At 45.4% G+C, this 13577-nt stretch overlaps 1 protein-coding gene across 1 annotated transcript in view; it reads right to left on the bottom strand.

The window, feature by feature from the left end:
- The window catches only part of BICDL1 (BICD family like cargo adaptor 1), a 48873-nt gene that overhangs the window by 32992 nt on the left and 2304 nt on the right, over positions 1–13577 (bottom strand). The window contains exon 2 of the mRNA XM_031047876.2: positions 12327–12542. Coding sequence (XP_030903736.2) covers positions 12327–12542 — 216 coding nt within the window. The remainder of the gene's footprint in view (positions 1–12326; positions 12543–13577) is intronic.

Below are 13577 nucleotides of genomic sequence, written 5' to 3'. Positions count from 1 at the left end.
ACTGCCACATAAAAAGCTCCATATTAGTTTCCATCCTCACTCAGGTTTACTGAAAGGTTCTTGGATTTAACGTTGTTTAGGGCAACATTTTAACATTAACAGGAAAGCGTTTGGCCAGGTCTCTTCATAGAGCAGGACTTTACACAAGGGTTATAAGGCTCACTGGGGCTAATCCCTGCTAGCACTATACATCATCTGACAGTTGCCAAGGAGACAAGGATAATCTCAGTGAGACAAGATATGCAAGAAGGGTATTTATGGACATTTGCCTAACGATGCTGGTGGAATGCACCAAAAAGTGATTATTTGAGTGCCTTTGAAGTACTGCCTCTTCTGTGGTAAATACGGGAGACTGGGACGCAAGCAAAAAATTTCAAAGCAGCAGCAGCTTGGCCTTGATATTTCCAATTCATCCTGCAGTGGCCTCATCCACTGTTGTGCAAAGGGACAGACCAGGCTTTTGCAGTGCTGTGAGATGGCTGCCCATCCGCCTGTGCTCTGTGCTATCAGCAGACCGTGTGAGTACAAACAAGCCATTTCAGTCTGTGGTGCTGACACAGGCTTAATGAGAACTGTCCTCTTCATGTGCTTGGAATACCAGCAGGTGTCTCGTACTTGTACACCAAGTGATGTGAGGAGAAGGAAGAGTGGAAGGGATGCACATGCACATCTAGGCACAGATGTGTATGCACTTTAGCAATGGCTTTCTAGCATAGCCAAGCTGTTTCCTCCGCCCTTGTCCCCAGGGTGAACCCAGTTGCACCATGGCCAACTGACTCTGGGTGCTTATGTTGCATTCGCTCAGCTCTGGGAAGGGTTAACATCATGGGCTACTTGGTATGTGCATCTGAAAGGGCATTTTGGTCAATTAAACCATTTTCCCTGACTGAGCTGGCTTATAGCTCTGCTTAGGGAGATTAAAAGAAGCAGGAGAGCTAATATCTTCATTAGAAAGAGTTCATGCTTCGAAAAAACTTCTGCATCATGTGTTTCACATAGCAAAAAACCTTTCCTTGAAGGTGTGCTCTCTGGCCATGAGAAGGGTCAGAGACTGATGGAGGAAGCCCATGTCTGGGACCAGAAGGACTAAAGCTGTCTGGTCTGGAACTGGCCTAAACTGGGCAAATCTTCCCTTCCTGTCTTGAGATAGTGACCTGTAATGAAGGGAGAAAGGCTGCATGTCTCCTTCCCCCTCCCACAGCTTGACCTTCTTAGTCTGTGGTACTGTCTTTGATGGAGGATTATGAGGAATGGGAAGACGGAAGGAATTTCCCAAATTTTGAAAGCCTGATGCAAATGACTTCCTTGAAAGGAAGAAGCTGCTGAGAGCCAGCCTGTAGCTGATGGGCTGTGTCTCGTGGTGCCAGAGTTAATCTCGGTAAGCACCTCTAAGCTGCTGGGTTGGATAATGCCTGGAATGGAGGAGGCCTCTTTAAGTGAAGTAAATCAACCTATTAATGCCCTGCAGGTGGGGTCTGAGTAGTTGGTTTAGATTGTAAAAATTAATGGCTACAATCTCAGCAGAGGTTTCTGCAGTGGCACCTGCCTCCCCTTCAAGGGCTTCTAAATAAAATGGTGCTTAGCCTGTCTGCTCCAGCCAGTCAAGAAAACAGCTTGTGAGCAATAGTTCTGCCTGCCTCCAGTCCTGCTCTTAAATGGCACCATTCTCTATTTGCTTGTTCTGGGGCCATGTCCAGTATGGGCTTCATTGAAGGCAGGGTGCTGCCCAGGTGATCTTGAGGTGCCTGTGTTCACTGTCACTTTTAAAGATAAGAAATATGGAATTACATCTGGCAGAAAAAGATCTAAAATGCTGTTTTCAGGTGTGTGTTATCCTTTTCCACCTCTCCATCTGTGTGGAGCTCATTCCTCCATACCATGAAAGCAAGCCAGGTGAGCTTGAGCAGGTTGAACAGTGGCTTTTTAGGCCTTGCCTTGACTGAAATGAATATGGGGTAGGTCATCAGATCTGGGAGCAGTGGTTTCTTGCAGTAGATAACGCAGCCCAAAACTGGGATAACCCTCCTGCTCTGCAGGGTAAGGGCCTGGCCCATTGCACCAGTGCTTCAGGCACAGAAAGGCACCAGGAAGAGGTAGTATTAGTGAAATCCTCAATTTCATAAGCATTTGCCTTGGGCTCTTAAAGCTTTACATATTTATCAATCTTCACTAAGTTGCCTGGTCCCTTGTGCTGAGGTAGAGAGGGAAGGAAAGAGTAAGAAGTATATTTAGGAAGAATTTTGTGCACAAAGTGAAATACAACATCCAGTAAAGCCTGGGGAAATAAATCTGGAATAGAGGCAAAACCTAAAAAAATAACTGGAGTTAGCAAATCCCCACACAACTTCATGGGCAATCAATAGGTGTTACCCGGACAAGTATCACACTGCTAACTTCTACAAATAATCCCTTTTGAACAAACACATTCATTTCAGGCTTCCTCATTTGCCTTCATCTAAACATAAATCTGCTGGAAACTATGATTTCCCCCTGTATCTGACTGTTCAAGAGCTCATGTTCGAGCAAAGGTTGGAACCTACCTCTGAACAGTTCCCTGTTTACATTTGTTTTCACCCTTCAGTTACCTTATGCTCACCCCTATAGGATGAAAATGCAAGTCTGTTCCAAAGCCTTAGAGATTACTTCTTCCTTGTGAGTATTCCTTCAAGCTTCTCTGCATCTTCCCTTGAATATTCATAAATAGCAAGAAGACTTGATCTGATGTTAATGAAAGTCTTGCCTGCATAGAAGAGAAACCTCAGAAGGCCTCTTTCAGGCTTAACTTGCCTTGTTCTTCTCATGCCAAAGCAAAAACTGGCCAGTCCTGCCTGACTGGTGACTACTTGGCTGCTTCCCAAAAGCCTTCTTTGATGGAGACCTTGCAGAATCTCTGGGCCATCTGTTCTCCTATTCATCTAAGCTTATAGCTAATATGTTTTTCTTCATGTCCAGTCTAAGTCCAACTTATACACATTGCCCTTTATGTAAGGGTTATGGAGAATAAAGCTTGAACTCTATAATGGAGTAAAAAGACTATTATCTTAGGGTACACTTCCAGTATGGGACATAGCTCACTAAATTCCTAATCCATGCTTAAAAAAAACCCAAACACAAAACCAACCCAATTAATCTCCATTCTGTCAGATCAAGAGAAAAGCTCCAACTCTTGTGCTCAAACCTAAGTGGAGAGGTGATTTTTCCTTTACTAGGGTCTTGTTTGTCAGCTTACATTGACAATTACTGCCTAGTCTCTCGGAGCCTCAGTGTTCTGGTCTTGCAATGAGATCTACACAAAACTTGCTAACCAAGTAAAGAATCAAGGGAGAAGTCTTTAAGTCCATCTCCAAAAGGTCCCCTTCTGTTGAAACTTGTGGGTGTTTGCTTGGTCCTGAAACACTTCACATGCATAAAGGTACTGGGACCATGGATCCTCTTCTGTAAGTACAGATTCTTCCCTCTAGTAAGCCTTAAGGTACCTCTCTCATGGCCCTGGTGTGAGTGACAAATCTGCTTTTCTGTACTCGAGTTGCAGAAGATTTTGGTTTTCCTTGATCTGAGTTTGTAGGCAACCAAATACAATGGTGCTTTGTTCAACAAATAAACATGAACAGCTTATGCTAAATAATGGGTGAATGGAATAGCTTTCTAAGAGCACCTCTGTTATACAGAACTGTGCCAAGGCTGGAAGCAGATTCAAGAACAGAACTCTAAGGACGTAGAGAAGAAGGAAATCACAAGGCTAAACATCCCCCTCTTGGCATACTGGAAGTGGAGCCAAACTAACCCTGAAGGAACTGAGAGAAAACATGGTCTCAGTCAGCTTAAGGAACAAAACTGCAGAGACAACTACAAGCCTGAATCTGATGGTAACTTCAGCTGATTTTGTGGATGTATCCAGAAGTAGAGAGAGACTGAGGGACAAAAGGGAAGGGGGAAGCAATGAAGACAAAGCACAACAGATGTTTTTCATCAGATTAACTGCATAGAGGAACTAGTAAATAGTATTTAAAGGGCAAATTCAAGCGATGATGCTTTAGGTACTCATCCTCAGGTCTTTTCTGTGATAGCTCTACGTAAATTACACGTCTGCATTACTGTGCCGCTCTTGGTAGAATCATAACCCAGCTGAAACTAGTAAAGTATTCCTTCCTTTGAAAAGTGTTCTTTACATGCTTCAACATTAGAACCTTCCAGGGAAGAGTAGTTAGGGAGATGGTGAGAACAACAATGGAAATGTTCCCAACACTTCTAATCCTGGCAGTCTCCCCCTCTGACACTGCTAGGGGTCCTGTCCATGAAGGAAGGAGTCTTGCTAGTCCTGTATCTGTGCTCAAAAGGAGCTGTGTTTTGCTAAATGACATTCTAAACAAAATGTTAAGTTCTAGACTGTTCTGCAAGGGGTCTCTCTGATTTCATGGGCAATGAAAGCACCTAATACAGCTGGCATAAAGAAAACTCAGTGTAGAAGAAACCTCCCTCTTGAGCTATTGTCTACTAAATTGCATTTAGAAAAAGCAAATGCTACTTGGAAACAAAAATAAAGACTTTCATTACAAGATGTGCAAATTTTATAACCCAGAATGGCTCTTTAAAGATCTAATGCTTTTAATTGAGATTTTCTTTGGTAGATATTTACAAAGCCTTCAATCATGTTTAGCTCTGGTTCTTGCTTGTAAGGCACTGGCTGGATGCAAACACCTTCTGTGTCCTACTTTCTGAAATATCCTGGAGGAAGTGTTTACAGCAAGTGTGAATAAGCAGAAATACTTTGAAAAGATATCTTCTGCCCATGTGCTCCTGCCTCTGAGCCATAGCTGAACAGCTCCTATAAACCCTGGACCTACACAGAATAGCCACTTGATATTTAGTACAGTGCTAAAGGGAAGGGGTCATTTGGATTTTTATCTCCTCACCCCAGAACAAGTCCAAGTTCAGTTTCCTCTTGGATTCCTGCTTTCAGACGTTCATGGTTTGGTGGTTCTGATGTCTTGAGGCAGAAACCTTGGAAGTATTTTCCAGAACCACATGCTAGAGGTGAAAGCTGGGCTGTGAGCTGGGCTCAGCTGAGGTACAGGGAAGAGCAGTGTTATGGCTGACTACCAGGTGTTTATGCATTCATGTGCTTGTCCTAGATGGTGCTCTGGACACTCACACACTGCCGATAATGCTGCCCACGGTGTGGGGGGCAGGAGGTCTGGGCTCTGGGGGTGTCTCACAGGGCCAGTCTCTGCTGCTGCATCCAGGCACCACAAGCCTCTGAGGATGCGAGATGAGCCGCACACTGTGCGGAGGCTGAGCGGCTCCGGCACGTAACCACGTCTGTCGTGCTGGGCTCAAGGGGGGATGCATCGCGCCAAGCCCTGGCAGAGTCACCGCTGTGTGGGCTGCCTGACCTGCTTACAAGAAGCTCTCTTTCCCGAGGAAACAAAACCTTTCCCCCCACCCCCTCCCCCGGCAGGCTCAAGGCTCGCTGTGGGTGGCACGGACAAGGGGCTGCCCTGGGCATCCCCACGGTCATTTCGGGGGGAGAGCTTGCGGTGAGCAGGGCAGGAAACGGAGGTGCGAGGCTGCCACAGGCTGGCAGCGAACCGAGCCTATGGGGGCGGCAGCCGGGGCCTCTGCAGCGCGCCTGCCGCGGACGTCAGCAGCGCGTCCGCCGGCTGCCGTGGCACTGCGAGCACGGAGTCACACGCGGTTGCCACGGCAACAGCACCGGCTGGGACCGCGGCTGCTGTCACCCAGCGGCGGGTGCGGGGTCCCTGGGGTACCTGCACTGCCCATGGGTGCTGCCCTTCTGCCTGCGAGCAGGTTGTGTGGTTCCACTGCCTCTATAGCAACAGAGGTATTAATGTTCTTCTTTTTACCTTAATAGTCATTTTTAACCCTTTCCCAGGGAGAGCTTTGGTAATGCTCAGTAGCAGTGTGTGCTTCTGTTTCATTCCATGTACAACTATTCTGTGATCTGCTCTTTGCCTCAGTATTCACCAGTATTTAAACCAAAGGATGAAAAGGTCTTGCACAAAATGGGCGGGTGCAAAATCTCTGACTCAGGCTCTATAGGATGCCTCCCCATATCTTTGCTGAAATTGCTCTTTGGTGTTTGCTGCATTTATGCCTTGATATCTGTATGGCCCTGTTCCAGTTGGCTCCTGGAGCTTTTTAGAGTACCCTAAAACGGGGTTAATAGGTGCTGCAGGCTTGGCAAGACTCTCAGCAGAGGGCTGAGCCTTTCTTCCTGCCTGTCTCCCTTCCCCCACATGGATGGTGAGTGAGTGCTACTCAGCAGTGACCTCAAGATGTTTCTTCATTACCTTCTAGGGCACTGAATCATCCCATTGAAGGACTTTGCAGGCGAGAACATGCAGCTGCAGTCACGTCCTATATTTACAGCTTTAGTATAGAAAATCTCAGCACTCCAGTCCTGAGGTGGCATGAAGCTGAATTATTAACAAATGCTCACTGCTAGGGGAGAAATAGCTGGAGAGAGGGAGCTTTTTCTTCATGTGCACTCATCAGTATTCACTGAGTGATCAGGGATCTGGTTACCTGGGCTGGCATCTGCTGATGCTCCAGAGCGGTAGGGAGCTGGAGGGTGCTTCATGTGGTTAATGGGAGGTTTCCTGGCTTCAGTGTTTGGCTCTGTCTTGTGCTGGTATCTGCTTTCCTCTCATCTCGCCATGTGTAAGTGTGCTTTATGCCAGGAACAAAGCAATGCTGGAAAGGCTTACCTATCCTCAAAGGAGTGAGCAGCCCTACCTAAAGCTGCCATGAAAAGCAGGTGCTTCAGCCCTTACAACAGGAAGGGAATGCTGCCTTTTCTTGTGCCATCTCTTGCCTCCATTGAATTCACACTGCTCAGAGATGATGCAGATAAAGATTTGCTATACAGGACTGCATGCACTACTGAGTAACTCAGTATAGGATTCCTTACAGTAAGTTACTCCTCACTGAATAGGTCCAGTAAACACTTTGAGCCACAGCAAAAACTAGAAGGTTTTTTATGCCAAAGAATTCAGTGTAGTGACTGATCTGCACCTTGAAATGTGGGGCAAGTCAAAGCAGCTCTTCCTGAGCTTCAATTCACTTGGGATCCTCTTCCATTTAAAAATAAACCTCCTGAAGCAGTACTTAAATTCAGCCTGACTGACACGCCTCTGTGCTAAGCATGGAGCATCCTAATGGAGTTTTCCTGCTGGAATACTGGAGACAACTTAATAAACAAGAAACATAAGGAGGCTTGTATTAAGCATCTGTACAGATAAAATAAGGAATTAAAGACAAACTAGCTCACAGTGTAGTGGCCACAGATCTCTAGCATGGCAAACTCGTTGAATCTTCCCCAGCACACTTGTTCCAGTACCTTTTTCCAATGATTAGTCAGGATTTCTTAAAGCTAGCATTGTTCCTATGCTGACAGACCCAACAACCAACCATTCACAAAAACCTCCTCAAATCAATAACTAACAACAGAGCTGCCTCTCTTGTGTGTGGCTGACCACAAAATGATGTCTTTAAAGTAAAAGTGATTTGGAAAGGAGTATATAATATAGTCAGCTCATTCTCAAAACCATAGTTTTCTCCAGTCAAAGGCAGTGCCTGCCAGTCTTCTGAAGCTACACTGCATGTTACAACATGTGACGTTAGAAACAAAACTCCTTCAATTGAAATAATACTGAAAGGAAGGTTTTGTGGCAAGTAAAACCTCCTTTGGAGACTTGTGGGCTGGCTGATCATTTTCTTGCTGCACCAGAGGGATGGACTGAAACACCTCATTCTTTGCAGCACGATGTTGGCACTAGATGCTGAGTGAATATAAGAACTTGGTGATTGAGGGCTCCTCTGAGGGATGCCGTGGCAGCCAAGCACTCCTCTAAACACAAAGAGCCATTTCAGAGGGGCAAGGTGTCACCCTTCTTCCTGCCACTGAAAACAGGTTTTCATTGCACAAGCTACCTGAGCTTGACATTGTGAAATCATTTCCTTATGCGCTCAATACCATAAAAGAAGCCCAACTGAACTGGGAAGGATACACCCTCGCCCAAGCTACATGCAGCAAACAGCTACAGGAGCCCAGAGCTTGATAGCAGGAAGTGTGTGGGAAAGCCATCTGGTGAAGCCACTTGGAGACAGTGTGAAAGTCTTTTTTCATTCACTTCCTGACAAAGTAGTAATATGTTGCCTTGTTATAGGAAGAGGCCTGTTTGTTGTTGTTACTTGCATCAATAGCTCTTAGAAGCCCAAAGGTGGGGACAAGACTCTTGCTGTGTTAGGTGCCCTGGGCACATGCAAGATGAGACCTTTCCCTATACCCGCTCCCCCCAGATTTTATAATTTAAAAGGACAGAAATCATAGGATTAGTTTATTTTCTTCCAAAAGGGTAACTCAAAGAGCTGGGAGAGACTAAAGGAGCTGGAAACACAACAAAATTCCCAAGCCTTGGCAAAACTGTACTTGACTCTGTCTTTAAGAATTTACAGTGAGTGCTATGTACCTGCAGTTCTAGGTAAAATCAGCATTTAGCTTGGTGTGGATACACTGCTTTGAGTTACTATGTGCTTTGCTGTGCTGAGGCAGGGGAGGGAAATCAACTCAACATGCAGAAGGGATTGTAATCATGGCTTAGTAAATTAAAAAGTAAGGTTACTGTGGAGATCTTAAACTTGACCTTTGGCATCTGAATCATGTCTTTCATTATGAGCTCCCAGTCCAGCCAACCTAATTTCCACATAGTTTAATACTATTATAATCCCGGGCAATTATCTCTATTCTAAAAGCAGCAAACCACACCAAAGGCTGTATTTTGAGAGGAGACGAAGTTCCTTATCATAGAATAACAGAGTGGTTTGGTTTAGAAGGGATCTTCAAGCTCATCCAGTTCCAAGCCCCTGCCACAGGAGCAGGGACACCTTCCACTAGTCCATGCTGCTCCAACCTCCATCCAACCTGGCCTTGAATAAAGCCAGGGATGGGGCAGCCACAGCTTCTCTGGGCACCCTGTGCCAGTGCCTCAGCACCCTCACAGGGAAGAGCTTCTGCCTAAGAGCTCATCTAAATCAACTTTCAGTCAGTTTAAAGCCATTCCCCCTTGTCCTATCACTACACGCCCTTGTAAAAAGTCTACTTACTATTATTAGGTATGTAAAGTTCTAGATCATAATCTCAAGACCTCAAATCATTTAACAGACCTTATTTCAGCCTCTTGGCAACTCTGAGGCAATAGAGTTATCCCTGTTTTTAGAGACTAGAACACACTTAAAACCCTTATCCTTTTTTTCTTATCAGTCTTTGCCAGAATTGAGGATGGATTTTTCCAGACCTGTGCTTTAATTGTAAGACAGACCTTTATAGATATAGATAGCCCTTTGCTATCCTTGTGTGGCTGCATGGGAATATGTGCTCGGTTGGCTAGCGTTTGTGCCAGGTTTAGGTGAAGAATGTATGTGCCTGAATTTGGCCTTTCATCTCTGGGGAAGGCAAGGGTAAAATCTGTCCTAAAGCTTAATTAGTTGATGAAAGAATGTCATAGCAGCAGAAGGGAGGAGGGGGAGGATGAAGGAGACAGTGGATGCTGTCCTGCTTTGAGGTAAAAGGGCTGAAGCCTCAGAAGAAGCAAAGCTGGACTGTGCAGGCTGGTAGCTCATGAGGCTGAGACTGTCATTTGACATACAAAGCCTAGTGCCACAGGAATGCCTTCCCCAGGAGAGAGATGCTCAAGTGTTGTGAAACTGGGCCACAAGGTGTTAATTGTTAAAAACTAGAAATTCCAGTTTAAAGAGCTAGTACCTACTAGTATAGAATATCTCTTACCAGAGAGAAACCTATCTTCCTGTCCTGAGTGTAGCCTCTAGCAAGGTACACAGTGTCAGATGGAGCAGAGTTGAGGCTCTGAATAAGGCTTTCATTGCCTTATTCCAGACTTCTCACAGCCTTTTCATCCCAAACAACCCATTGAGACGCAAAATGCAGGTGGAAAATACAGAGCCAGGAACTCAAGGAGAACACTAGCAACACAAACTTCACAGAAGCTGTAACAGCACTTCTTTTGCAGGGTTTTTTCTCTCCCAGTGCTCAGTTCACAGTCCTTAGCAAGACTCCAGCCTATGGGAATATGACTGTAGGCAAGCACATCTGTGCAGCTGTGCTTGTCCTTTTTATGTACCAAGAGCCTAAGCAGTAACAGGAGCCAGAACTATGTGGGTGTGGGGTTTAAGCTGCCTCAGGTTTTAGATGCATAACTTCTTCAGAATGAGAGACCACACAAATAAGACTATGATTGCACTCTGGAGCAGCAAATGTGGAATACTAAGCAGCTAGTAAACAAGTGCTAAGATGATGCTGAGATTTTAAAAAGCCTCAACTAAAGCTCTGGGTGAATGATGACAGTCTGTTCCCAACTCTGTTTCAGTTTGCTCCAATTTCTCCTGCCTCTGGGGAGACTGTTTACACCCTTGCTGGATCCATTGCTATATTTGAGTTACTAGCAAGTTTTTTGCTAGGTGATGTGCTCCCACAAGTGTATACACCTTGTTGGAGCACAACAGGCCTCTTCTTCAAGATGGGGCAGGGAGAGCAGCACCAAGATTCATGTCTTTCCCAGGTATGGCAGTTCTGAAATGGGTGAGGAAGACTCTTTTTGGTAGTAATAGGGGGTTATAGGAAGAAACCCCATGCTTGGACATTGCAGGCTGGTAGGCCTAACCGGGTGGTTCTTTTGCACAAGGCTTAGCTGAGCAGCTGTCTGAGCATCTAGGCTGTGAGAGGCTCCTGTAGCACAGGTGTCATGTAAGGATAATCCATGCAGCTTAAAGCCTAAAGCAATCTGTCTGGTTTTCCTTTCCTATCTTTGACACTGATCTTTCTTTTTGTGCTCATGCAGGGACCATAACAAATCTTGTATTTCCCACCCAGTGATGGAAATCGTGCTTACACAGCAAGTCACTGAGGGTCACCAAATCTGATGGGAGACATGTTCTTAGCCATGGATAGGACATCTGACACAACACAGGAGCTCTGCAAGAGCTTGGTGGACTCTCTCATCCATGTTGTATGTGAAACATGCTCTGTCTAGAGCAGAGGTGAAAGCTCTTCACTAGCTCATCTGCTACTGCTTTAAAAACAAGATTAAACTTAGCAGTGTTCCTGAGTTAAGGACATTGCTGGAGTTTGGTTTTTTAGGGGGTGGTGGGTTTTGTTTTAACCCAGGTAAAAAACAAATCTGCAGATTATGTGGCTTCTTTAGTACTTGACAAGAAAATCTATAGCAGAATGAGGAATGATGTTCTCAAGTGCCAGTGTTATACCCAAGACCTGCTCTTCCCACCTCCAGAGGCATGGGAAACTGCATACCCAGATTGAATACCCAGACCTCTACACTTGGCCCCTCTCAGAGTCTTCTGGTCCTAGTGTTGTGATCGAGGTTTTAACCTGCCCCTTAGGCAATCCCTGTGTCAGGCCCAGAGCCTAACCTCTGACTGAATCTAGCCTGAAATATGCTCTTACAACATTAGATGGGCCTCTTCAGCATGAGCCTGTGGTGTGTGCTTTTGTTCTGTGCTCTTTTGGGGATAAGCAATTAGTGAGAAGAAGATCTGTTGGAATGTGTTCTCAGACATTAAAATAATGGTTTATATTGACTGTCCAGTGGGGAGATAAAGCCAAGGGTTTAATTCCAGAAGACAGGTAAAATTCTGGGGAATTTTACAATTCACAACCATGCTGGAAGTATTCAGTCAATCTGGCTGATTTGTAACAGTCTCATTATAAATCCTCTTTCATTCAGAGGCAAGTTAAGCTCTTTGCTGGAATGTGCCATTCTGAGGAATTCCAGCAGGTTCTCACACATCTAACCACGGCAAAGTCATCTGCAGGGACACACCATCAGAGAATGACATGGCAGGTTCCATTCTACAACATTATAGCCAATGTATGTCAGAAAAGGGAGGCTAGCAAACCCCTTTCACCTTGCTGTCACAGATCAGCCTTTTTCTTGCGTGCTACATTTGTTCAGCCTGTTTGTAAAGTAGGAACAGATTTTGTAAATTGGTTTGAGATACAAAACCAGTTGAGACATTTATGCAGTAAATGACTGCTCGACCCAGAAACATAACTCTTGCCAGTGACATGCAGCACTTCTTAAAGGTGTAAAATTCACTTTAAAGGCAGCATGTTTTATAGGGATATCTGACCGGATGCAGAACCCTTTATTCCCCCTTAAAGAGGAAGCCTTCCTTCTCATTTGCCTGCAAGGTGGTTTATAGCAGGACAGGGAGCCTTTCTGTGCCCCAGGTGGCTGAGTGCCTGCCCGTGCCGTGCCACAGCAACTCACCCTGCTGAGCTGGTCCAGGAGTCTTTGGTTCTGTTCGGAGAGTTCCTGGACAGCCCGTGTCTTCTCACGGTCAGCTTCCCGCAGGTGAACCTGCTGCCTCTCCAGCTCATCCTGCAGCTGCTTCACATCGCTTTCCAGTTCAGACACCCTTCCTTCCCATTCTCCTTCTCTGTTCTCAAATCGCCTCCTCAGTTCATGTTTCTCTTGTTCCAGGTGCTAGATAAAGGGGGAGGAGAGGTTAGGAAGGGCAGAAAAAAGTGGACAATGCCTGTTTTTCCACCTCTATGCTTTAGTGATGAAATGTTTTGTGCAGGAAAGAGAATGGTACTAGAGTGTGACAATGCCATGGAGGTGGCAGTCCCATGGTGGGGCAGGTCACTGGCACAGAACTTGTTTTCCATTCCCAGCAATTGGCCTGCCCTTGGCCTCTGGAGATCAGCACATTGAATTTTTACTGAAACAACTGCCAGAAGAGTAAAGCAGGCTGCATGTCAATGGGTGGAATATAGGGGTCAGGCAGGCCAATTGATTTAGCAGAACCTAGCTTAACTCCAGAGCAATATTTCAGTGTGGGAAGTGGCATAATTCTCTTTAAAAATGCCTTTATAGTCAAAAGGATACACAAGCTGTATCCTTACTGCTGATGAGGAATGTAGATGAGGCATCTCTCTTGTCATATGGGTCTGATGAACAACAGTTGAATCATCTATCCATTTGCTCCTTCTATTCCTGACCTAATTAGTTGTCTGAGAGTTTGATGGTGCACAGTAACTCTATTGTTTGATGGAGTCCGCTCTGGAATGGCAAGGGAAGCAGTGTAGTAGTTGCTATAGACATTATGTACACGCATGTTCTGGGCTACAGGTTTCTTAGAAACCACTCTCGGTACTGGAGCCTCTGCTTAGGACTGGCTGGAAAATGAAGGACACTGAATTTGGTGGAACTTCTGCACGTTTTAAAGGCTCAGTTAAATGAGGGCTTGACTGAAACAGAGCTGCAAAATCAGGTCAAACCAGACTTATGTTGGGCCTGTTTGAAAGAATCCCTGCTCTGTAACTCAGAGCTTGAATTTCCCCTGGTGACTGAAGCCAAGTGCATACTTGCAGAACAGTCACAGGCTGGGGACATGGACATGTCCCAAAATTTGCAGGGAAACCTGGAAACAGTAGCCTTCTCTTGCTGGTTGTCTTCTGTCCCCTAGAATAACTTGCTAACCTCTATTGGATTCACCAGCCTTTTAGGAACACGTCT

This window comes from Melopsittacus undulatus, chromosome 12, assembly GCF_012275295.1.
Source record: "Melopsittacus undulatus isolate bMelUnd1 chromosome 12, bMelUnd1.mat.Z, whole genome shotgun sequence".
NCBI lineage: Eukaryota > Metazoa > Chordata > Aves > Psittaciformes > Psittaculidae > Melopsittacus > Melopsittacus undulatus.
This window is presented reverse-complemented; position numbering and strand designations above follow the sequence as displayed.